At 40.1% G+C, this 23,634-nt stretch overlaps 1 protein-coding gene across 1 annotated transcript; it reads left to right on the forward strand.

Moving 5' to 3' along the window:
• Positions 1-3,221: 3,221 nt before the first annotated feature.
• LOC112617305 (serpin E3) lies at positions 3,222-23,634 on the forward strand (the record flags this gene model as incomplete). The annotated part of the gene is made up of 7 exons (XM_025374062.1): positions 3,222-3,455; positions 6,017-6,226; positions 7,196-7,394; positions 14,000-14,100; positions 20,262-20,348; positions 20,800-20,883; positions 23,239-23,634. Coding segments are annotated over 7 exons (959 nt in total), but the record flags the coding sequence as incomplete, so codon positions are not given.

Genomic DNA, 23,634 nt, shown 5'->3' on the forward strand with positions numbered 1-23,634 from the left:
CAGCTCACCCTCCTGCTCATACTCACACTCACTCTCTCCAGCTCACCTTCCTGTTCACTCACACTCACTCTCCAGCTCACCCTCCTGCTCACACTCACACTCACTCTCTCCAGCTCACCCTCCTGCTCATACTCACACTCATTCTCCAGCTCACCCTTCTCACACTCACACTCTCCAGTTCACCCTCCTGCTCACACTCACACTCTCTCCAGCTCACCCTCCTGCTCCCACTCACACTCACTCTCCAGCTCACCCTCCTGCTCACACTCACACTCACTCTCTCCAGCTCACCCTCCTGCTCACACTCACACTCACTCTCCAGCTCACCCTATTGCTCACACTCACACTCACTCTCCAGCTCACCCTCCTGCTCACACTATCTCCAGCTCACCCTGCTGCTCACACTCACTCTCTCCAGCTCACCCTCCTGCTCACACTCACACTCACTCTCTCCAGCTCACTCTGCTACTCAGGCTATCTGGGAGATAGGGAGCTCAGCTCCCTATGGCGTGCAAGTAGGGAATAGTGATCACTGGACAGGTCTGTGACAGAAGGCATTCAGACTTTGGAATGGTGGTGACCCTTGAATTTTAAGGTTTCCTTTTAACCTAACAGGTTTCGTGGCAATGTTTCAGTTTCATTTGACACGCCCTAGCATCGTGCTTTCCCAGGTGCCAGGCAGCGCTGGAGGCACTTACAAACATTAATTGAATTAATTGTCACAACAGCTCTGTTGAGGATAATTTTATTATCATCCCAATTTTAGAGATGGGCAAATAGGCACGGAGAGTTGAAGCAACGTGCTGAAGGTCACAGAGTCAATAAGCGGCAGAGTTGGGACTCAAGCCCAGGCTGCCTGGCTTCAGAGCCCATGCTTTTGACCAACCTGCTTTTATAAATCTGTGACTTCTAGCCAGTGCCAGATCTGCTAGCTTATTTCTATGGATTATGTATTTTAGAGCAGCTCTGCCGGCAGCAGCATGAGTCTTTCGAATGCCAGATCAGCTTCACCTCTGCCTACGCTCAGTGCCTCAGCTCAATGCTTGACCTCAGAACCAATCTACCAGCTCCAGCTAAAACAGACACTCACGCACATACTTTTTCCTTCCTAGACTAGGAGCTAGGAATTCAGCAAAGACAGGAAAAAAAAAAAAAAAAAAAAAAAAAGAGGCTATGAGCTCTGTGGCCTCACGTTCATTCCAAGTGGAATGAAGCTGTCCTAGGCAGGGTCGTCCCAGCCCACCCATTCCTCACCCTGTGGGTGGGCAGGGCAGTAAGGCCCCACCATCTATACCTGGGTGACACTGAGCACCTTTATTAATCTGTCTGGGCCTCTGCTCTCTCATCTATAAAATAGGGATAATAATAGCCCTCAATTCACAGGACTGTCAAAAGCATTCAGTGTGATCAGGAGTGTTGAGTGTTTAGCACAATGTCTATAAACACAGTTAACCTCCAGCATTTTTCACCCTGTCATTGCATATTCTGGTGGGTCTAAAAATGTTCTTCCTGTGTGCAAATATGCATGGACAAACTAGGCTAGGGCAGGGAAAAGATTTCACACAAAAATTCACTTCAAGTCAACTTACTCTGCTATTGTAATATTTCTGACTAAAAGAATGTGGTCCCCTGGCCCAGAGAGGGTGGAAAGATGGAGAGGAGAGTTCTGTGACCATTCCTCAGGTCACATCACACTATGGACCAGGGAAGTGTTTCAGTTCTTCTCTGCAGACAGTCAATATTCCTAGGAATGTGATCTTAGAAATACATGTGACCTTCCTCGATAGAGTAAAATCTGATTATAAGTATGTTTTTATCCATTTTTTTTCTTACTACACTCAAATACAAGCACTTAAGTTAGGCTGATTCATGAGATAAAGATTCTGAGTCAATCTTTTGCAATTGTGGATTCTCAGAAGCAGCTTTGGTAGTGAACATATTGTGGACAAGTGATGTCTGCCTACTAATGTCCTCTGCAGCCTCGTGGCTAGGGGCCCTGGCAAGGGTAGACTCTGGGTTCCTGTGCCTCCAGAGAACATTAGCCAGGAAACTCGGGGGTCTGCTGCTGCCTCCTGGCTTGGCTTCTGCAACATGAAGGGTGTCAGAGGGGACAGACCCCATCTGAGTGAGAGTTTCAGCCCAGTGAAAACCAGCTGGAGCCAGGTAGTGGAGGAAAAGATACCCAGCATTTTGTCTCACAGGGAGGGTTTGTAGATAACTGCAGGGCTGTGCCTAAAAGGGAGTAGAAGTAGCCTAAGCAAGGGGGCTTCACTTCTGGAAACACTCAGCTTGCATGTGTCAGGAATGTGAAGCTTGGGGTATGCAACTGTGTCTGGACTCACCAGCGGGCAAGAGCCCTCGTTCCAGCCTAAGGGATGCCTGGGGGAGGACGGAAGCTGCAGCTTGTGAATAATAACATGAAAACAAAATCCACTATTGATCATGGAGAGAAGGAAGCAATCTCCTGTATAAACAGTAAATAAATAGAAGTCCAGCTGCCATCCATGAAGGTGGAAGCTATCGACTCTCTCAAATGCTTATTATTTCCTTGACATTCTTGCAGCCTCTCACTGACATTAAAAACACAAGCTGTCTGCTGGGTCTTAGGGAAAGGGGGGATGGGAGGAGTTCTTACCTTTCCTCTGTATTTCTCAAATTGAAAGCATAGTTCTACACAAGGCTGAATCCAAATGTTACTCAGGCTCATGACACGCAGTTGTGGGAATGGATTTAAAGCCCTGAACAAGACATATTGACAGTACAACATCCTGGCCACCTACCATCATTGTCACTGTGACGCTGCACATAAATCTCCTGATGTTGTGTTTGAAACCCCATCACCCTGCATGGTGGACCTGCTGTTTTCCCAGCCCTAGAAAATCTACTCCAGCACACATCAACCTTCCTAAGGCAGGAAATTAAGGAAGAACAACCTCTATTCATCTACAGGATGTTGGTAGTATTTTTCTATTTGACTTCATTGCAGCCTGATTTCTTTCAGATTCTAGCATGGTTTCTTCCCAACTTTTAATTGGTGGATCCAGGCTGATTCCTGAGCACATTAGCTATGACTTTTTCAAACTGGCTTTGTGTGGTAGATGAATTTTATGAGCAAGGGTGGAGTTGCTGGGGTTCCATCTCAATACAATGTGCGCTGGAGGTTGTGCTAACTCCTTACTCACACTCACCATTGTCAACTTATCCCAACTTGTTTTTCACAGACCAAAGGGTGAAAGATTTCTTGCATGCTGTTTATGCCACAATACCCACCTCCAGCCAAGGCGCCGAGATGGAGCTGGCCTGCAGCCTTTTTGTGCAAGTGGGAACACCGCTGTCCCCCTGCTTTGTGGAGCAGGTCTCCTGGTGGGCCAACAGCAGCCTGGAACCAGCCGACCTCGGTGAGCCCAACAGCACCGCCATCCAGACTAGCGAAGGGGCTTCCAGACAGACTGCAGGTAAAAGAAAACTGTCCATTTCAATAAGGCTAAGTCAGAGGGCTGCAGAGAAAGAGTCTCACCCATCACTTGTCAGAGGCCATGGTGCTCAGGCCATCTTCAATTACAGTAGAAGTTTGTCCTCTTAGGAGATCCTACCCTTGAATGACAAGGGGACACTGAGTCCCTTTCTGCCACTTTTCCTGCTCTGACCCTCCCCCACACAAATATATACATGGGCACACATATACACACACGTGAGCCACAAGAACACACAAGAACAAAGAAGTGTGCTCTTCAGAGCCTCCCAACTCAGAGGACCCCACAGGCTTTGTCCCATGCAACTGTTCGCCCACTGAGCTCTGCTGTCATCTATAATAAACTACCTGTGACAGCAAAATGCAGCAGGAGCCAAAAAAAGGGTTTCCTGGGAATGTAGATTAAGGAAATAATTTAAGAAAAAGTTACACACAATAAGATGTTTAGCTCAGCGTTATTGAATAAAGAGACTTACAAACAGCCTCGCTGCCCTGCAATGAGGGGTGAATCAGTGTAGCACAGCACCTGCATGTTATGCAGTTGTAATTATTACAAAAGATAATTAAAATAATGAACGCTTACCGAGTGTTTAGTTCATTTAGTTAGCACTGCTCCAAGTTGATTATCTCAGTTCACCCTCACAATAATCCTAAGGGGTAGGCGCTATTACTCTCCCCATTCTATAATTGGAGAAACTGAGGCACAGAAAGCTCAGCCTCCTGCCCAGGGTCCACAGGCCAGAATTCTAACCCAGGTAGTCTGGCTCCAGCATCCTTGATCATTTCAAAAGTTTCACAGCAATGTGGAGAACATTCAAGACCCAGTGTTGATTAAAAAGCAGAATAGGATTGGGAGGCCAAGGCAGGCAGATCACGAGGTCAGGAGTTCGAGACCAGCCTGGCCAACATGGTGAAACTCCATCTCTACTAAAAAAACAAAAAATTAGCCGGGCATGGTGTCATGTTCCTGTAATCCCAGCTACTCGGGGAGGCTGAGGCAGGAGAATCACTTGAACCCGGGAGGCAGAGGTGGCAGTGAGCCAAGACTGTGTCACTGCACTCCAGCTTGGGAACAGAGCGAGAGTTCGCCTCAAAAAAAAGAAAAAAAAAAAAAAGCAGAATAGGAAGTGATATGTATACTGTGACTGAATGGAAAACGGTGAGTGTATGGACAAGGATGGCAGAATTAAATGCAAAAATTAACATCATTTGTGATAAAGTTCTCTCTCTTGCTCTCATATTTTACCATGTCTTTTCAATTTACTTAAATATGCTTAATTCCCTGCTCAGATCCTTGTGCTGCCAGGGCATAAGGCCAGAGAAGCAGCTCCCAATGCAGGCTGATTGTCCTCTAAGAAAAAGGGGCAGTTGGCTCAGTTGCTCAGAGCACAGAGTCCAGAGCCAGGCTGCTTGGGTTCAAATCCAAGCTTTCCATGGAGCTGCTGGGGTTCTATTTCAATGCAATCCACATTGCATTGGCTAACTGGGTGGATGGTGGCTTCACCCCCTCATAAGTATGTGACCTTGCCCAACTTCTCTGAGCCTCAGTTCCCTCACCTGTGAAATAGGGAATAACAATAGAACTGTTAGGAGGAGTCGGTGAGGATTTGCTAAAGCACTTAGAACAGAGCCTAGCATAAAGTGTGTGCTTATTAAACAAATAAACAGCTGGGACAAAAACTATCCCCTTAGGGGTGGTCTGCCTTCTCCTCTTTCTGGCACTGCATGAAATTTTAACTGCAGCCCTCCAAAGACCATACCTTGAATATTGTTGTCTAAAGCAAAGGCTCAGTGAGAGATTCAGCTCAGCAGCAGGGCAGGGTGGGGACTGGGGGCGACATTGTGCAGGATCTCCCATCACAGCACATACTCCTTCCAAGGGTCTGCCTGGGGAGGGAATGTCTAATAATTCCTAGGAAATGGCCCCAAACAGAACCAGTAGCAGCATCCCAACCTGTTCAGAAAAGAATAAAAAGCAGGGTCTTCAGCAACAGCTAGTTATAAACACATATTGATTTGCAATTAACAGATTTTAATAAATATGCCACCAACTCAACTCCAGAGATGCCTCACTGCCCCCACCTCCCCTGAGTGGTCATGCAGGTGTCAGGACTTCTGAGTTCTCACTTCCATTTCCCTCTCCACACCCTTATCCCCCAGCAGGGGGTATCATTGTCACCCTCATATCCAGCCCTACAGAGCCTCTGACTCTGGCCCTGTGAGGGTATCTTAAAGACTCTATCTAGGTCTAGGATTTTTATAAAATGACCATATCACTCAATAGTCCCCAAAAGTTGAGAGCAGCTCCTGGTGCCTTGGGTCCTTGACAGCACAAGGAGCTGAGACAGGGAATTAAATATTCTTAAGTAAATTGAAAAGATATTGTAAGATGAAGAGAAACCACCTTAAGCAAAAAGACCTTCATTTTCACGTTTTAACTCTGCATTTAACTTTAGCATTTAACTCCTTGTCCACACATGCACTGGGTTCGGTTCAGTTTCAGTGCACATTTAACCCACGGCCCCCTTGCTTTCCTGCTTGCAGGTGAGGGCCCCAGTGAGGGCCCTGGTGGCTGGCCGTGGGAGCAAGTTGGTGCAGCATTTGCTCAGCTTGTGCTTGTGAGCACCATGTCCTTCCAAGGCACTTGGCGGAAGAGATTCTCCTCCACAGAAACACAGATCCTGCCTTTCACCTGTGCCCAGGGCCTCGTCCTTCAGGTCCCCATGATGCACCAAATGGCCGAGGTCAACTACGGTGAGCTCTGCCCCTGCTGGTTTGTCTAAAGGGAGAGGAAGCCCGGGCCGGAGGGCAGGAGAGAGGAGACCAGGTCCCTGCTCCTAAGGGATCGGGATGTGTTTCTGCAGGGTCCATCTGCTGGACTGGGCGCACATGGCGGAAGGAAAGACTAGGGTGCCCGGAGACTTTAGAGAGGAGTGTTGGACAGTGTGCTCTGACAGGACAGTGAAAAGACACAGATGTGGAAGAGAAACTCAGTTTCATGCTTGACATTTCCTTCTGCACTAGTAGAATTTGGACCAAACTGCCACCCTGGCAGGCACAATAGGCCCGGATTGAATTGGCTGTTCCTTTAAGGCCGGGTACAGTAGTACCCTGTACCCTTATCCATGATTTTGCTTTTTGAAGTTTCAGTTATCCGCATCAGAAAATATTAAATGAAAAATTTCACAAATAATTCTCAAGTTTTAAATTGCACACTCTTCTGAATAGTCTGGTGAAATCTCCTGATGTCCTTCTCTGTTCCACCTGAGATAGGAATCATCCCTTTGTCCAGCATCTGTCTACAGTACGCTGATTAGTCACTTAGTAGCCATCTCGGTTATCAGATCGAGAAGACGTAGTATATGCAGGGCTCATTACCATCCACAGGTTCAGGCCTCTACTGCGGTTCTTGGAGCATATCTGCCAAGGATAAGGTGGCACTACTCTATGTGGTTCTGCATGTGCCATCATCCCCCCATACCCAGCCCTACAGAGCCTTTGGCTCTGGTCCTGTGAGGGTATCTTAAAGACTCTAGGTCTAGGATTTTTATAAAACGACCATATCACCCAACAGTCTTTGGCCTGAAACTGCCTCCTGAGGGTGGGGTGGATGCTCCGTTTTATTGTTTCCAGTCCTCTGAGCCAGCCTCTCTCAGGGTCTGGCACTGGTTTGTTCTCCTGGCTCGTGGGACAGAGCTGACCTCTGATCCACTGTACCCTCAGGTCAGTTCCAAGACACCGCAGGACATCAGGTGGGGGTGCTGGAGCTGCCTTACCTGGGAAGTGCAGTGAGTCTGTTCCTGGTGGTGCCCCGTGACAAAGACATCCCCCTGAGCCACACTGAGCCACACCTCACAGCCAGCACCATCCACCTCTGGACCACCAGCCTGAGGAGAGCCAGGATGGATGTGTTCCTGCCCAGGTGAGCAGCTGAGTCCCCCTCACAGGTGCTGTGCAGCCAGCAGTCAGAAGAGCGTAGATTTGCACACAGATGGTCTGCCTCTAGGGTCTGTGCTTAGCCACTGGGATGACTTGTTTAATGTGTACCCCCAGAAGTTAGGCCAAGAGGAAGTGACCCTAGAGTTTGAGTCCATTTCAGAGCCACCGCTGGCTAGCTCACAGCACAGACTGAAATGAACTAACTTCCCAGAGTCTTCCCAGGACAAGATATTCTGCCTTCACTGGGCTGGACTGGAGCCCCCCGAGGACCCCTGATCCAGCCCTAGGCCACAACCAGTTTTTGGAGAGGAAATGCTCATGGTTCCCTTGTAGGAACGTTCCCCAAATCTTATCCCATCGTAAGAGTATACAACTGCCATTTTTCCAAAACCAAAGAGATAAGATGACTTATGTAACTGAGCAAGTACAGATAAAATTCTGATCAGATGCCAAATTAAGACATAAAAATATGACACTTTAAGTCTCTATGCAGAAGGTTCTCATTCTTTCTAAATGGAGGTGAACTCTCCTTTAAGAAGACCCAATAGGTACAAATACAAATCAAAAAGTGAAGTGGCAGCATTCTATTTTGCTTTTTCAAAACAAAATATATTAGCAAAACTTATAACTTTACAAAAAGATTCCTCCTAGGGCTTCTTTAAATGATGAGCTTCTGTGATATATTTGAAATCAGAGTACATTTATAACCATTTTTTGACCAGCATTAAGCAAGGAATGTTGTCCAGTAGCCACTAGCTGCCTTGGCCTCTCTCCACTGCCTGGACTTCCAGTAGGCAAAGGCAAAGTCCTCGGCAGTACTCCCTCAAGGAGTTAAAAATAAATCTATGCACTAGAAGGAAAACATACAAAGAGAGACCCAGCAAGTTAAGGGCCAAGGTCTAAAGTGAGATCTGGCATAGCCCAGGGCAAAAGGTGCACTTAACTCTAAGGTAAAGTGTATCTCTCAAAACGAAATATTTGGAACCCAAACCAAAACACAAAGACTGAATATTTCAACAGATCTCTCAGGGAGGGAGCAGAAGCAACCCTAATCTTCCTATTATATTTGAGAGAAACTTGGCAAGGGAAGGAAGAGCAGCGTTCCATGTCAAAAGTAGAGAGAAAAAGGAGGCTGCTGCGGGAATTTGCCACAACCTTTTTGGGTTTAAGAGACAGATGGTGGGCCTCATCTTGGAGCAGCTCTTCCCTGGAAGAGACCCCAGGGAAATGCCCAGCTCCACTGAGAACTCTCCACTGTCCTGATTCTGCTTTTAGAAGTCTCAAACCCTCAAGCAGTGATCCTGAAAAACGCTGGCAGGCGGGGAAGGCAAGGCAAGGCAGAAATCTTAGTAACACAACTATTAGTTAGCACTTAACCTCATTCTGATAATTTTTTTTTAAAATCTCCTTAAGACTACCAAGACTGCTGTCCAAGAAGGATAGAGGTTTTTTGGAAAATTAAGTTATTTCACAAGTAAAACTAACCAAGTTTTTGTTTGTTTGTTTGTTTTTAAGCTAGCTTTAAATCCTTTGGGGAACAAAACAGAAAAAGTAAAAACTGTCTTAGGTCTAGATTTAGGTATAAGCTTTGGATCATGAAAGACACAAAGTCAGCTTTTAGGCAGGAATTTACCTCTCATTCTCTCAAATCACTCATTCTTCTTTTAGCATGACCTGCTCTACAGTCAGCAGGCATTTTTTGTTTAACAAGAGCAAAAAATTTTGTACACTGTGGGTAGCAATGCAAAATTGTGTGACTATGAGATGTGCTTTCAGGTTACACATCACCAAGCAGTGCACTGGTAGATTCTGGATGAATTATGGTGTCTAGCTTCCAAAGTAACCTTTTGTGTATAAATAAATAAAAAAGTGCATAGGGACTGTTAATCTTCATGAGGGATGCTTAGCATACTAAAGAAATAATCAAGAAAACCAAGAATGTGTTAAGGGTTATTTATAACCACAATCATGTGATGTCCCACAAGAAAGACTAATAATGTCAAATATGTATGTAATGAATAAAACATCTGATTATTAGGTCAACATAGAAGGCTGAACAGTGTTTTGATATTAGACATAATATATATCTTCTTAAAATCCACCAGATCCCACATACTCAAAATGAGTTTTGCCCTTCCTCCCAGGAGCTGCTGATTATTGTGGTGTGTGGTTTATGCTTTTCTAGGGGTGTTTCTTTTTTAAAAAATCAAGATATAATTCACATATTATAAAATTCACCCTTTTAAAGTACACAATTCAGAGGTTTTTAGTATATTCACAAAGTTGTGCAACCATCACTACTAATTCCAGAACCTTTTCATCACCTCAAAAAGAAACCCCATATCCATTAGCAGTCACTCCCAACTCCCCTCCACACCTCCCAGCAACTTCTGATCTACTTGCTCTCAATAGATTTGCCTATTCCAGAATTTCATGTAAGTGAAATTATACTATATGTGGCCTTTTGTGTCTGGCTTCTTTGCATAATATTTTCAAGGTTCATAGTAGCATGAATCAATACTGTCTTCCTTTTTATGACTGAATAATATTCCATTGTATTGATATACTACATTTTGTTTACCTATTCATCAATTTATAGATATTTGGGTGCCTAGACACATTTTGACTTGTTTTAACTTGTTGGCAACTAGAAACAATCAAGTGCACATTTTTTTTTGTGTATATATATTTTCAATTATCTTGGATATACACCTGAGAATGCAATTACTAGGTCATGTGGTAACCCTCCATTTTACCTTTTGAAGAACTACCAGACTGTTTTCCAAGTCACTGCACCATTTTACATTCCTACCAGCAATGTGTGTGGAATCCAGTTTCTCCACATCCTTGTCAACACTTCTTAATGACCATCTTTTTATTTTAGTCATTCTAGTTGGTGTGAAGTAGTATCTCATTGTGCACTTCATTTGCATTTCCCTAATGACTAATGAGGTAGAGCATCTTTTCACGTACTTGGAGAAATGTCTTTTTTGTAGAAATGTCTATTTCAGATGATTTACCCATATTTAAATTTGTTGTCTTTTTATTATTGAGTTGTAATAGTTCTTTATTCTGGATACTAGTACCTTAACAGATTTACGATTTGTAAATATTTTCTGTCATTCTGTGGTTTTTCTTTTCACTTCTCAATGCTGTCCTTTGAAGCACAAAAGTTGTTAATTTGGATGAAGCTCAATTAATCTATGTTTCCTTTTGTTTCTTGTGCTTTTGATGCCATATTCTTTTGAATAGACACCATTGTCTAGTTAGGGTCACAAAAATTTAGGTTTATGTTATTTTCTAAGAACTTTATAGGCTTAGCTCTTATATGTAGGTCTTTAATCCATTTTGAATTAATCATTGTATATCATATGAGGTAAGGATTCCACTTCATTCTTTTTTGTGTATCTATCCCTTTGTCCCAAAATCATTTGTTAAAATGATTTTTCTTTCCTCCACTGAATTTTCTTGGCATCTTTTTCAAAATCAATTGCCCATAAATGTGTAAGTTTATTTCTGGACTTTCAATTCTATCCTATAGTCATAGATGTTTGTTTGCCAGTTCCACACAGTATTCATTACTGTAGCTTTGTAGTGACTTTAGAAATCAGGAGTGTGAGTCTTTCAACTTTCTTCTTTTTCAAGAGTGTTTTAGCTATTCTGGGCCCCTTGCATTTTCATATACATTTTAGGATCAGCTTGTCAATTTCTGCCAAAAAGGCAGGAAGGATTTAGACAGGGATTGTGTTGAATCTATAGATCAATTTGGCGAGTATTACTTTCTAACAATATTAAGTGTTCTAAGCCATGAACTCAGAATATCTTTCCTTTAAGTTTTTCTTTCTTTCAACAATGTTTTGTAGTTTTCCATATGCAAGTCTTGCACTTCTTTTATTAAATTTATTCTAAGTATTTGACTCCTTTGAATTTTTACTTATTTTCAGATTGTTCTATAGTGTATACAAACACAATTGATTTTTGTATCTTAAACTTGTATGCTGCACTTCAGTGAACTCATTTATTAGCTCTAATAGGTTTTTTTTGTGTGTGTGTGTGTGGATTCTTTAGGGTTTTCTATGTATAGGACCAAGTCATCTGTGAACAGAGATAGATTTACTTCTTTCTTTCTAACCTGGATGCCTTCTATTTCTTTTTCTCATGTAATTGTCCTACTCACCCTCCAGTAGCATGTGAAATAGAAGGGGTCAGAGTGGACATTCTTGTCTTGTTCCTGATCTTAGGGGGAAACCTTTCAGTCTTTTACTGTAAAGTGTGATACTAGCTGTGGGGATTTTGTAGATGCCCTTCATCAATTTAAGGAAGTTACCTTCTATCCAAAGTTTGTTGTATGTTTGATGTTTGTTTGTTTGTTTTTAATCATGAAAGGGTGTTGGACTTTGTCAAATGCTTTTTCTGCATCTATTGAGATGGTGGTGTGGCCTTTGTCCTTTATTCTATCAATATGGTATAGTATATTAATTGGTTTTCATATGTTGAAGCCACCTTGCATTCCTGGGATAAATCCCACTTTGTCATGGTGAGATTTATATGGTGTTGGATTCAATTTGCTAATATTTTGTTGAAGATTTTGCATCTATATTCATAAGGTATATTGGTCTGTAATTTGTCTTTCTTGTAATATCCTTGTCTGGTATTGGTAAAGGGTATTTTTTTAATCAAGTTATTTTTGTAGCATTTCTTCTGAATCTGCCTTCATAGCCATACAAGACAATCACTCTAAGCTTTTATAGTCATACCTAACTTTTACTGCTGTTTTTAGTTTACAAAAAATGTATCACCCACCAAAAATCACATTTAGTTTCAAATAGCCCTTAATTAACTTTCTCAATATAATTGAAAAATAATTTAAAAATCACAATGGTAACAGTAAGTGCATGGGCTGTGCTGGGGATTGTTCCAAGCACTTTACAAGGATTCATTCATTTAATCTTTACAACCCTACAAACACGCATTACAATTATGGTCATTTCACAAATGAGGACTGAGACAAACAGAAGTAACGTAACTTCCCGCGGAGGTTACTAGTTATGCAGGTAGTTACTTGATCCAGGATTCAAACTCAGACATTGGATTCCCAAGTTCATGCTCATAACCACTGTTTCAGCAACTGGAGGTTTCAAAAAGGATGTGTTTTCAGTATTTAAGAAAATTTCATAAGAGATGGTCCAAAAATTTTTTTGAGAAATGTCAGCATATTTGGAGAAAGTATATTTCTTTTTTGGAAACTATTCTGAAGATTCAAAATATACCTTTATGAGAAAGTATGATATTTTTGGTTAAAGTATGAGTCACACTGTCTTGTATAGCAATGAAGACCTTTGATATTAAATGGTCTTATTCAATATTTTTACTCTCCTACAAGTTCTGTATTATCTATAGAAAAAGACCATCTAATTTTCACTTTGATCTTTTATATTTTCAAAGAAAAATAATATCAGCAGCTCTTTTAAAGGATTTTTCAACAGTAAACCTTTAAATGCCTTGTTCCTGGGGAAATATAAAATTGGTGTGCTGATTCTTTATGCTCAAAGGGTTTACTAGGAAAACCAAGGCTTTAAGTTCCATTCTTTTCCTACTGTGCTCCAAAGGCATAAACTGCACACAGCAAATATGAAAATATATTTTATCCAGTATAAACACTCTATTAAATAAAATACTCTATTAATTGTCAATAAGGCAATTAGTCAACAGCCTCTTTTCTGCACCTACTATAAGTGAGATGCCACACGAGATGGGAGGTAGCAAAATGTAGGTGATTAGAGCATGGACTCTGCACACACACAGGCTTGATTTGAATCGAGGTCCATCACATACTCATTATGTCATCTTGGGCAAGTTTCTTAAACTCTTTAAGTCTTGATTTTCCCATCTGTAAAATGAGGATAATAATAACATAGTTATATGAAGATGAAATGAGATAATCCACATAAAGCTCTTATAGTATCTAGCATAATGTAAGCACTCATTATATTAATTCTTATTAAGAAATAATAATGAATTGGAGCCTGGCACAGTGGGGCACACCTGTAGTCCCAGCTACTCGGGAAGCTAAGGCAGGTGGATCACTTGAGGCCAGAAGTTCGAGTCTAGCCTGGCAGCATAGGGAGACCCCCATCTCAAAAAAAAAAAGTGTTTAAAAAATGAATTGGGATAGCCACTCTTCTCAGGTAGTTTACAATATCATAAATGACGCTAATAGGCAGCAGAATGTTCTATATATCATAAGAGCAAAACAAGGTGTTAATGGGGCTTTAAGAACCAAAGGTCACAAAATAGCTGAAGAAAAGGAGGAGGAGGTAACAACTGAAAAATGGGTAATAACTAAAAGATAATCAAAGTCAATGGGAAGACTTAGAATGAACAGCAGGAACAAGAGTACAGAGGTGGGGAAGAGCTCTGTGTGGTCAGATTAGGGCTTATGGGAAGGCACCATGGAAGATGAAGCTGGAAATAAATCTGGTGGAGCCAGCCTGACTTCCAAGTTAGGGACTTCGGACTTCATGTGGTGTGCACGAAAGCATATTGAGTGAGAATTTTGAAAGTTGATGGTTTGTTTTTGCTTTTCAGGTTTAGGATCCAAAATCAATTCAACTTAAAAAGCATTTTAAATTCTTGGGGAGTCACTGATCTTTTCGATCCACTCAAAGCTAACTTAAAAGGAATTTCAGGTAAAAATGGTTCTTCTTCCAAACTTTCTAGCCTTGTGTTTGGGGCAGTTTTATCATACTTTGATTAAGGGATTCTCGTTTCCACAGAGCCTTCAGTGGTAAACAATCAGAGTCAACATTATGTAAAAGATTAAGAAAGGTGCTCTGTTTGATATAAAAATGTGTTGCTTCTACTAACAGTCAAATTTGGGTTAGATCTTGTGAGGAAGGGATGTTTCTTCAGGCCTTAATCACGGTTTTCAGATACCACCTTCACGATGGGGTCAATGTCCACAATACACAATAAAGAGACCCTCCCTCTAACCGTCATGACTAGGAGTGGACCCAAGGCATTGCTGCAGCAATAGATTCTTCATTATGACCTCCTGCTGTTCCATCAGCTTCACAGGCACCCTTTGTTTCTACACCCTTTTCCTCTCTCCTTCCCTATACCTTCTCTGTCCTCTTCTAATAAGCTAGTCTTGAAACTTTCCCTCATCTGTCCAATTTCCTTTCTTCAAATTACCCAGGCTCTTACAACCTTGCCTTAAAATGTTCTCCTTTCCACCAACCATGTTGAATTTCTTTGCACATAGTTGAATTGCTACTACCAATCAATACATGCTGTTTGCTTATGATAGGGAATTTATATCAAATATAAACAGGGAGTGAATGCCAGAACCTATGTTCTACAATCCTCTCAAGACACCATTAACTAAACTATTGCCAACTCAGAGGCTCAGGTTTGTTTCTGCTCTGGATATTAAATTATCTGTGCAAAGATGATACTGTAGCTGGTATTTCCATTGGCCTTGACATTTCCCTTACCTGAAGAGCTTGAAAATCACTATTTTGAATTCTAGAACATCATAATGTGGACTTTTCTAAATTTTGGCTCAGAATCTTCCTTCTTAAGCAATCACAGGAAAATTGAGATTTTGACCCACAAAAGAAGTCTTGGTTTGGGCTTTAGATGTGACCAGATTGACAGAGTTACTTATCAAATAAAACACAGGAGTGAGAATCTATTCTAGAGAGTTTAAAATCTACCAGCTCTGTACTCATTGCCTGAACACGCGAAGAGATAAGCAAAGCAATAGTCAAGTTTGGGCATAGTGTCCACAACGATGCTGGGCACACAGTGGGATACCAAGTAAATATTGTTGACTTGGTCAAATGACTCAAACAGAAACTTTCCTTACTGACACAGGCATAATCTGACATTTCAGGGAAAGGAGGAATACTGAAGAGAAAAGATCAGAGGGCAAGGAAAGAGCAAGGGATGAAGAACTTAAGAGAATTCTATGTTTGATAATGTGCAAAATCTAACCAGTGTCTTCTTGCAACTCCAGAGCTCACTCATGGCATCCCTGTTGTTGGTGGTGATTTTGAAAATCAGAGTTCCAAACTTTAAGACCATTCTTGACCTTTCCTTCTACATCACTATATTCAGTGAATCATTAGGGCTTACTGACTGTCCCTTCATAACTCCTAAAGCTCTCCCTTTTATGTCCTAAAAGTACATTCTAATGTGCCATCAACCCTGTGTTCTCAAACAGGACTGATCTTAACACACATCATGTAGCTCCCCTATTGGTGAAGACTTCCAAGGTCCACAAACTCCTCTGGCAAGATCTAATAAGTAACTTGGTTTTAAAAGTACCTTTTGATACCAAACCTCTTTTTTTTTTTTTTTAATGCAATTCAAATCTACTTATATTTGCTCAAACCAGCAGAAAGGTAGGCAGGCAGATCTGGCTTATTTAATAATTATCAAGCAATTATCATGTGCCAAGTGATGGCACATTTCCTACTGACAAAACGTGCCAGCCTGGTAATTTTCTCTCGTGAAGTTTTGTTCCTCTAAAGCAGGGGTCAGCAAACAATGGCCTACCACCTACTTTTCTAAAGTTTAATTAAAACATAGCCACTCTCATTCATTCATAAATCATCTATGACTGCTTTCCTGCTACAACAGCAAAATTGAGTAGTTGAGATCTCAGACACCATATGGCCTGCAGTGGCTAAAATATTTAATATCTGGACCTTTATAGAAAAAGATTGCCAACCAAAGTATTGCTTCTTAATGTCCTTCTTTAAACATAATCAAGAGACTAACCACTTCTCTGCCCAAATTGGCTTTCATCTTAATATTCTAGAGACAGGGCCACCAAATCTCTCCAAGAAATAGTTTCCTCATTCTTAAAATGGGGGTAGCTACCACTCACCACACACCTTAATTGTAGAAACAAAATCATTTACATAAAGTATGGCATCAGCAGAGACCTTGCCGGAGAGTAAGTGATCAGAAAATGCTGGCCTCTCTTCTTCCAGTTTACAAGGGATTACCAAGCAGTTTTGTGCTATTGATGGAACTGCAACAACCACAGCAGACATTTGGCCTTTCGGTCCCAGAATCGTTTTACTCAAGTTCTCTTTCCCCATTTACAAGTCACTCATCTCTTCCTTCTTGGCATCAAATATTTTTTTTGCTGCCTGAAGGACTCATTAAATATTATTTCAAGGCCCAACTGAAACCAGAGTGTAATTTCCCCCCCAGTCTCCTTGATACTAGATGTTATGCAGCTTTTAAGAGTAATTCCCATTTCACTCACACTGAAGATGCCAGCTAAAGATACTCTTCTTAAGCAATCCCACTGGCTTTAGGATCAGCAGGCTTTGATATAGACCCATGCCTCCTAGTCCACAAAATACTCCTTGTGCACAAACTTGAAACTCTGAAGAAACTGTCTTCTTGGCTTTTGTAAGTAGGTAGTTTTCAATCTCTGCTCGGTAAGAAGTACAAGTTCTCTGTTACTATGACTTAAATGAACAAACTACCAGAGTTGTTTGGTTGAGTATGGAAGTTACATAAGTTAACTCATGCCACACCAGATGTCTGGTCAGAATTGCAATAGAAAGAGGTGCGGAGTGGGCTAGAGGAGACAAATGCAGAAAGCAACTAACCATAGCCTAATTTCAAAGGCCATTTCAGATTCTTCTTAGCACTCTCTCTCTCTATCCTGGGCTGGGTACTATGTCTGTCTCTCTCTCTCTCCTCCTCTCCCCAACACTTAGTGTTAGCAACTAAGTGACAAGATGAAAAAGATAAACTAGAAACAAGTTCTGGCAATAACGTTTTAAAAGCCACTAACTCTGCCTACAGAAAATAATAATTGTAAAGACAAAACAGCAAATGATATGTTTATCCTGATTTATGAGAAGCTGAGGATTAAATGTAGGGACACAATGTTTATACAACATCATATTACGAAGTATGGTCATACTTTTTAAGTATGACCAGCCACACCTTTTAAACTTTTGAGTATGACCAGCCACACACAAAGAATAATGGTCTCCACCAACAAAGCACTGAAACAATCATTTGGCTGAGACTTGCAGATGACCCATCCTATGCCATGCCTTTACGGTTCTACAAACACCAATCGGCATTTCCTTACAAGTTTAACAAGGTTAAAGAATATTAAGGCCATTTGTATAGTGGTAAGGGGTGTCTATTATTAATTCATCCAGCATTTACTAAACACATTTATGTACCAAGTATTCTTAATGTAAGTTGGGCAAAGAAATATTTAAAATGATTAAGACATCATTTACGCTTTCTAGGAGCTAATAGTCTAAAAAGGAAGATAAACACCCTAGAAGATGTTACAGAAGAAGAGTGGAGAGTATGCCAGCAAGGAGGGTAGGAAGAGTATCACCCCTTTGCTTTGTATACAGAATGTATTGTAGGAGCAAGGGGGTTTATGGTGGGCTACAGTTTCCCAAAGTATGTTCCCAAAATGCTAATCCTGTAAATCTGGGACAGAGAATGGTGTGGGTGGTTCCATGGTTTAACACCACGTATTATAATTGTCCCGTAGAGATCCACTATAAAAGTTAGCAGATTAGCAGCTCTAAGAAGTCCCCTACTGAAAACATGAGTGCAAAACTCTTTAGTATCTCCCACATATAATTAATCGTGGAACCCTTTTATAGAATGCCACCTGTAAACAATCTTGAGAACAACTTTTGGGAAAACAGGGTGTATGCCCCTCAATGGCATTAAGCAGCTGTCAACACTTCAGGGGAGTAGAAAAAGACCAGGAGAATCCCTTTGTGCTTGACTTCTTCTAGGTTCATTAGTTGTGAAATATTTCAAAAGGTACTCAATAAAAAATAATAGGAATCTGTAATATAAGATCAAGCAGGAGGAAAAATGCAAAACCACAGATGACTCCCAAATTCTCATTTTTATCACATATGTTGGTCTTTTTGAAATGTCAACTCTTACCAGAGATAATATTTAAAAGATGCTGATGCTGGGGCATGGCATGCATAGGCTATGGACCTTGGTTTATGGCTGTGCAAACATATGTCAATTATTGGACCACTCTTATAGTCTGATGGAGAGAAACCATTTAAATGAAACTCTTCAGTTGCAGTTTCAAAATACTGAAATAGCCTGGACCATCTAACCAGACTCATCCACATCAACTGGTCCCATTTCTCACACTACAAGGTGCCCAGACTAACACAGAGACATGTTAGCTGATAAGGGGTTTTGTAGTGAATCTCTGCTTATTTCACCAACATTCATTTAAAATGTTCAGTCACCATCCCATATGGTAATGAAGTCATGGAAATTAGTAAAACCCTCTCATGACTCTCATAAAATAACCATTCTTTAACCCTAAAGCTCTCTTTGTAACTTTGGCACTGCATTTCAGTTTGCTTAATTAGCTAGTAAGAGGGGATAATTATTAATGATAGTGAAATTTGTTTCTTAAAGACCCTACAGAAAAATACCAACTGCTAAAATAAATCAAATTCTTCACTGGTTTTAGGACAAGTGACACTAGTGAATGTTTCTATTGATTTTTACTTCCTCTGGCCCTTCCTATCCCCTTCACTGATGCTGGAAAATACCTGTTCCTTACAGTGAATATAGCCAACTCACAACATTCTGTGCACACCTTACTTACAAGATGGATGGAATGCCGCATATTCTTTACTTTGGTCTGGTTTTATTCTCTCATGGCATTCATGGGCTATCTCCCGTATGTGTGTGACAAACACAAACCAATTTAAGCGTTAAGTCTAAGATGAAACAAAGCTCCCTCACGTATGTGTTCATCAAACTGATTATTTTAACATTCATGCCACAGATACCTCCCAGTGGCATGTTGGAGTTGACTAGCATACACTTTCTGAAAGGTGGGAATGTTTGAGTGGAGTGGAGGGGTGGGATGGGAGTGGGCTTTCAATCAGAATATTCTCAACTCTGCTTTTCAGGTGTGTGATCTCAGATGAGTTAACAGCTCACTCTAAAATGAAAGGATTGGACTGAATGATTTCTTAAGTTTCTTTTGGTTCTAAATCTTTCATTTTTTACTGTGTCATCAAGTATCCTTTCGTCTTTGGAGCTGTTTAAAAATGGTTAATGATTAGCTTACAAAAATCAGCCAATTCCTCTAAATTATCACTTAGTCCTATTTGCTAAACTTATAATCTGTGAAACTTAGCACATAGAACATTTATACTAACCGCTCTGCTTTGTAGATTCTAGCCCATGAGGCATATTAATTGCATAACTGATACACCTAAGTATACAGAATGCAGTCATGCAACACTAGACACATTCATATTACTCTGAATTGTGCCTCAATAAAGCCTGTGATAAAATCCTGTGACTTTGTCATTTTAAAGTGGCTCTTAAAATGCAGTCCAAAAAGACATTCAAGGGAAATGATCTCTGAAGCTTGGTGAAAATGATTCCTGGGCTACAGAATCTGCATTTTAACACATAACCAGGTGATTCTTATGATCACTGAAGTTTTGGAAATACTGGCTGAAGGAGGGATTGTAGTATTAACTAGAAATCATTTCTGAAAATGAACCACCAAAAAAAAATGGGGCAGTGCTCTGAATATTATTTTGGGAGAGATTACATATATTTAACAAATTAAAAGTTTTGAAAGTTTGGTAACATATTGAATCTTAAGAATTTTCCAAACAGCTACCTGAGCTTCCAGTAAAAACAAAAACAAGAATTTTCCACTCTTTCCCTAGCTACACAGTAAGCAGCATTGGATACTATAAATTTTGTAAGTACATTTTTAAAGAATGTGTTAGAAAAATGTTAATGAGCAATTCACATTTCTATCATTTTCTGCGGTTAGGCCAAGATGGCTTTTATGTTTCTGAAGCAATCCACAAGGCCAAGATTGAAGTTTTAGAGGAAGGCACCAAGGCATCTGGAGCCACAGGTATGTTCAAACAGAGAATACCCAGTCACACTGCTCACCCATATCTACCTTTCTTAAATTTACCTAGTTGAATCTTCACACTTCTGAATCTTTCCATAACCCCCAAGTTCAGGTGTGGTATAGCATTTTTTAAAAAGGAACACTAAAGAAAATAAAAAGTTTTTGAAAAATGATGGGGAAGAGGAGATACCCATCCTATAAAAATCATTCTGAAAGTTACCTTCAATAAGGAATTTATTCCATGGAATGTGTTCAAAACAGGAGACAGGATTGGCTAGATGGCATCTTTTAATTTTCCCATTTGCACCCCCATCACAACAGTAAACAATGAAATGCCATTAGGATGCTTTGATTTCTTTTAAAAAATGGTATAAAACTTACTTCATAACCAATAGTTATTTTCTTAAAAATGCACAGAAAATGCAATGGGATTCTTCTTTCTTTCCTGCAGCTCTGCTGTTATTGAAAAGGTCTCGGATTCCTACTTTTAAAGCAGATCGGCCATTCATCTATTTCCTGAGAGAACCTAACACAGGTATTACAGTGTTTTTTGACAGGATTCAGATAAATTATTTATCAGTGTCTCTCTAGCAACAAGGGCTCATTTGTCCACTATCCCCTCAAAAATAAGCATTCTTTCTAGCTGTTTTTATGGTGCTTCAGAAGCTTCCTAGTTGCTGTCTTGTATCCTAAGAAAGGGAACTATTTCATAAGTACAAAGAAACTTATCCTCCATGTTTTTTACCTTCTCATTCTCTCAGCTCATATATAGTTAATGTAGATTTTTTAAAAATGCTATAGATTTCTACTTCTGAAGATACTTGGAAAAATTATGAAAGCAAAATAAATTATAAATCTTTCCCTTTTTTCCCCTTTGTCCCCTAGCTTTCTTATCATTTTAGAGTTTTTTCTTCAGGTCACTAGAGTATACCAGAGTAGTCCTCTTGTGATCCTTGTATTCTAATGAATGCACCTGGATTTCTATACTGTTCTGTTGATCTTTCTCAAAAATCAAATGTTTGCCCTACTACTTTTAAGTCCTACTACATAACCTTATGGTAATCCAAAGATGGTGTGGTACCGGCAAAGCCTCAGTACATCAGAAGGACACACAAATATCCTTAGGCTTCGACAACATTGAACAGTCTTTAGATTATTTCTCTTAATGTTCTTCCTCCCCCACTCACAATTACTTAGCCTAGGAAGGAAAAGAGATTCTCAGTTAAGAGTTGTTGGCAAGTCTAAACAGTGTATTAAAAAGAAATAGGATAGAACAAGACTAATAAAATCAAGCAAAGGTGGATCTACTTTAACTAAACATCAGGCATTATTTTTATTTATGGAGAAAAAATGTCAGAAGTTAGGATAATGAAAATTATGCATAGTTTTACATAAATTGTTAAGGAAGTACTGTCAACATCATTTTATCTGAGAATCATTTGCATCCTGCTGTACCTCGTGCTAGAAATCAAAGAAACATTTTTGTGACGAGAAAGATATAAACCATTCACTAGAAAATAATCTATTTGGGATTATTTGGGGAGAAAAAGTCCATCAACAGAATATGTCTTCCTAGTATTTCACCATGATCATCCCAACCCCATAATGATTAGATGAAAATATCACTTATCACCCAGAACAGGCAGCAGAGAGCCTTCTCTCAGAAAGAACACGTCAAAAAAATGAAAGATCAAAAAAAGGACAGGTTCTACTCCCTAAAGAAACAAAGAGACAGGACTACATTTGAACAGAAAGGTCATTGCCAAAAGCCAATAGCCAATAAAGGTTGATAGGTAAAAGAGAGATTCTGATTTTGGAATTCAAGTGCATAAAAATGATGTAAAATCCTTAAACAAGGAAAAGACACACCACTATTTCAATGGTAGGCGTTTTCAGAACTGCCTCAGTAATCAGAATGAAAATATAAGGATAATCCAAAACCAGTTCCACAATCCACCAGAATTCTAATAGCCCTTGTGACTTTATTTACCTCTATCTGGGAGGCATTAGCTCACATCACACAACACAGTGGCTGCTTTTCTGGTGATGGTTATGGAAGAGTTTAGAAATGAGTCTCAGCCTTCATTATTCCAAACTGACAAATCTTACTAAGACCAACTAATGAATCAATCAGCAAATGGGAAACATGGGAGACATTTAAAAAAAAAAGATTTGAAAACCTCAAGATTAAACTTTCCAAGAATATCATTTGTCGAGCCATAAGTCATTCAGTGACATAAAGGGCCTAAAAGACATGATGTTCCCCCTAGATGTAATCCCCTTCCGACAGTAATTCTACAATAAGTATTTTCACTAATTTAATATACCCATAGTTTTTTGTTTTTAAATGAAAAAAGTCTGAGGGAGATGGGATATTAACCTTTGGTTCTAATAGGTTTCAAACTCTCCTGACCAGGTTTTAGGATGAGGTGAGAACAGTGGCAGAGAGATAAAGGACAAAAAGAAGGGATGAACAAAACTGCTACTTTTCACCTCCCTCCAGAGTTCATTCAGAAAAATATATTAAAGGTCATGAGCAATCTGTGAAAAAGAAAATAAAACTTTCTTATAAGGAAAGCTGCTAAATACTGGGATAGGCTGAATCTCTTTCCTAGATACTCTTGTTAAGTATGAATTTTTATCTGAATGACTTCTAATCCCTCCTACTAATCCCAGAATCTAAATACATATAATTTAGGAACAGACAATATATTCTGGATTTTGTGTAACTCTCATTGAATTTAGCAATGTGACTACAGGCAATTACCTTAACAATTCCACCTAGTAAATGTTATCTTGCATTACTTAAAAGCATTTTTATAGACGTAAACAAAGTTTAAAGAACTGCATATGAAAATACTATATAATATTAAATTCTTTTTCTTGACAGGGTTTGTCTTCAGTATCGGGAGAGTTTCAAATCCCCTAGACTAAATGCATGTTCTCCACTTTCATCGATGCTTTTCTTCATAAAGTTATAATTTTGCTATACCCTTGAAATTTAAAAAATGTTCTGATAAAGTGTAAAAAGCTAAGGGTATGTGGTTTTCAATATCATAAACCTAAAAATACTTCAGTTTTTAAATTTTATAAGTTTATTTTGCCTACTCTTAATCCAAATCTATTTTGACCTTCTTTTCTACCGGTTACCCCCAAACCACTAAAAGGCACAGCAGTGATCTATGAATGGTGAGTCAGGCCATAAGATCGCTTCCTCAGTAAGGATATTCTAGGCCATGTTGAATTGAGGGTGGAGAATGAATACTGTGGTTTTCCTTATCCTGTG

This window comes from Theropithecus gelada, unplaced genomic scaffold, assembly GCF_003255815.1.
Source record: "Theropithecus gelada isolate Dixy unplaced genomic scaffold, Tgel_1.0 HiC_scaffold_16006, whole genome shotgun sequence".
In the NCBI taxonomy this organism is placed as follows: domain Eukaryota; kingdom Metazoa; phylum Chordata; class Mammalia; order Primates; family Cercopithecidae; genus Theropithecus; species Theropithecus gelada.